General features: G+C 44.2%; 1 protein-coding gene across 1 annotated transcript in view; it reads left to right on the top strand.

Annotated features, from left to right (window-relative positions):
- Positions 1 to 2,006, top strand: part of frmd6 (FERM domain containing 6) — a 12,802-nt gene extending 10,796 nt beyond the window's left edge. The window contains exons 6-8 of the mRNA XM_010767396.1: positions 868 to 999; positions 1,181 to 1,272; positions 1,426 to 2,006. Of these exons, the coding sequence (XP_010765698.1) occupies positions 868 to 999; positions 1,181 to 1,272; positions 1,426 to 1,767 (566 nt within the window). The 3' untranslated portion in view covers positions 1,768 to 2,006. The remainder of the gene's footprint in view (positions 1 to 867; positions 1,000 to 1,180; positions 1,273 to 1,425) is intronic.
- The last annotated feature ends 1,164 nt before the right edge of the window (positions 2,007 to 3,170 follow it).

Here is a 3,170-nt window from a genome sequence, read left to right as displayed (position 1 = left end):
GAAATTATGGAAAATTATGAAATTTCTGGGGCGCCTGTGGAGGAAATCGAATCCGTCACCACGCACTTCGTATTACATTTTGTAGCTTGTTTTCAATAAGTATATAAATTGTCCAAAGAGGTTGTATTCTACAGTCTGCCTGAATGTAATCATTGCGTAGGTGTGTAGTGTGATTCTGTGTAGTTTATTTATGGCATCCCGTTGGATTTGACGTCATCTGAACAGGACATCGCACGCTCACTGCTTGATAGCGCGCGAAGGCCCGTTTACGCCGGTTGTTAAACAACATCGTTATGGGGAAATGCAAGTCTGCGTCCAAATGGTTGGAAGATAAGGAGGAAGGACAATCAATACTGTATATAGTCAATGTGTGGTAAAGTGTGTCGCCAAGGTAACCGGTTAAAACTCAAAGTGGCGATGAGGTCTTAAAATGTATGGAAAGGGTCTTAGAAAGATACAACTGACAAATAAACAAGAACAACTCCCAAATTAATAACAATAAACACTTTTTATCTTTGGAGAAAAACTCTTGGAGAAAAGAACTATCTCTGACGCTTTAATCCGACACTACATTTCCAAGAAAAAACTATTTGCATTCAATCAGAGTCTGGAGTGAAAAACTTTTAATATTTTCTCTTTAAAGTGGTTAATCAACAAGAAAAGACTTTGATGATGTGTGAGATTAGATTCTTATAATTAGCTTGACAGTTGAATTGATGCATGACTCCTGATGCATTCTGGGAATGGTTCAAAAACACAACAACACCTCCCTCAAACTAATTAAGCTGCAAAACAAAAGCCTCTAGAAACGTGCAGATTATCAGATATTTTTTCCAGGATGATTTTTTAATATTCTGTGTGTTGCAGAGATCGAGATGCTGGTGGACGACCCCAAAGATTACGAGGAGCTTGACGAGTCGGCTCTGGATCAGGAGCTGTGTATCCACATCACTGAGGACATGTTGACCATGTCTCCAGATCACACCAACGGGTACTCAGGTACAAACACACTGTTTTCCCAATGAGGCTGGAATTTGGTGTGAAGTTGAACTGTTTCTGTGAGGTTGTTTTTGCTTTGTTGAAGCATGTACTTATTTCCATTTTAAACTGTTGTTCAGTTGACTGTAGCATGCAAAAGGTTGTTATTGTGTATTTAAATGTCTTTGTTTGTTTTCTGCAGGTCTGATAGTGAAGGAAGTGAGCTCGTCGACCTCCAGCTCTTCAGAGACCGTCGTCAAGATGAGAGGACAGAGCATCGAGTCTCTGCCCCAGGTAATACTCACAGATACTGCAATACTACTGCAATACTACTGCAATACTACTGTAATACTACTGCAATAAACTATACAATACACACAGAGGACAGAGCATCGAGCCTGCATGACTTTATGTTAATGTAATATGTATCCTCTCTCCCCCCTGCAGACGTCCTCCTGCAGGAAACCCCCCTCCTCCTCCTCGGACCGTCACTCTCAGTCTCTGGACGACGTGCGGCTGCATCAGAAGGAGATGCTGCAGTGGGCGGAGCTATGCCAAGACTCCGCCCACAGTTACACCTTCGGCTGCGCCCAGGAGCTCAGTGATGGTGGCGGGGGGGTCGGAGGCGGAGCCTATCAGGGCCTGGCCGAGCAGAGGGCCGGTCTGATGGCGGGGGAACAACAACAACAACAACAACAACAGCAAGAGAACCCCTTCCCCATCAAGAGGACCAACAAGTACTTCAGCCTGGACCTCAGCAACGAGGAGGTGCCCGAGTTCGTGGTGTGAGGAAAACATGGAGGACTGAGAAACAAACATGGAGGCCGAGAGGAGACGTCTTTAATAAACTGACAAAAAGATGGCGTTCCCTTCAGGAGTAACAAACAAACATGGAGGCGGAAAGAGATCTTAAAGACGTCTCTAACCGGAGCTGAAGCGATTCACTTTTGTATTCAACTCTGTCTCCTCCGAACTGAACCACATCGTCTGTTTCTGGTGTTTCCAGAGGAGCGTTTCCAGGACGAAAAGACAAAGGAATAACCACGGGTAACAAACAAAGATGGAGGCAGAAAGAGACGTCTTTACCCGGAGCTGCTCCCTGCGAGAGGATCTAAAGGGATCTGATTTAAAAAAACATTTGTATTGAAATCTGTCTCCTCCAAACTGGTTTTAACGACAACAGAGTTCCACAGAGCGTCTGTTTCTGTTGTTCAAGGACAGAAAGACAAAGGAATAACCACGGATAACAAACAAAATGGATGACGTCTTTACCCGGAGCTGCTCCCGGAGAGAGGAAACTTTTTTACTCAAATCTGTCTCCTCCAAACTGAACAACACCTCCTCCTTCAGTGACCAGAGAGAGACTGTTTCTGTTTCTGTGGAGGAGAGAGTTTCCAGGACAAAAAGACAAAGGAATAACCACGAATAACAAACAAAGATGGACGCCGAAAAGCTCTAAACTCAACTGAGTCCACAGAGCGTCATTCCTCTTTTTAAATTCGTTTTTTAATAAGAGGAGAGTTTCCAGAAGAAAGGAGGGAAGAAGGAGACGTCTAAAACTGGAGCTGCTGCCTGAGAGGAAACTAAATCCTCAGAAATCTAAACACCGAACCACACCTCCTGCTTCAGAGAGACTGTTTCCATTGAGGAGAGTTTCCAGGATAAAGTCACACCAACATGGAGTAACAAACAAACATGGAGGCGGAAAGAGATCTTAAAGACGTCTCTAACCGGAGCTGCTCCCTGAGAGAGGATCTGAAAAACATCCATGTTCTTCCAAGCTGGTTTTAAGGACCAGTATGTTCACTTCTCTTCTAAAGAGGAGAGCGCCATGACGGCCTCTGCACCCAGCGTCTTTTCCGGGAAATATCTCCACTTTTCAGAAAAAGCCCTCTTGATGTCAGACTTGTAATTGGAGGAGAGGCTTGTTTGGTTTGTCTTCATCGAAGCAAAGTGTTGAGTTTGTGTCGTAACGGAGGAGTTAACGCTCGGAATCAGTATCGGCCAATACCGATCGAGTGGGCGGGGCCTGTGGGGATCTTCCATTTAAAGTGATGTTTAAAGCCCAGTTAAAGGGGCTCATTCACTGGAGCTTCCACAAACAACAACCAACATAATTATTACATTTAAATGAAGTTCATTATTCAAGTTTACATTAACTTTGGATAACACGGGAGAAATGAGCAGAAGGG

Source organism: Notothenia coriiceps, unplaced genomic scaffold (genome assembly GCF_000735185.1).
Source record: "Notothenia coriiceps isolate Sejong01 unplaced genomic scaffold, NC01 NC01_scaffold00004315, whole genome shotgun sequence".
Lineage (NCBI taxonomy): Eukaryota > Metazoa > Chordata > Actinopteri > Perciformes > Nototheniidae > Notothenia > Notothenia coriiceps.
This window is presented reverse-complemented; position numbering and strand designations above follow the sequence as displayed.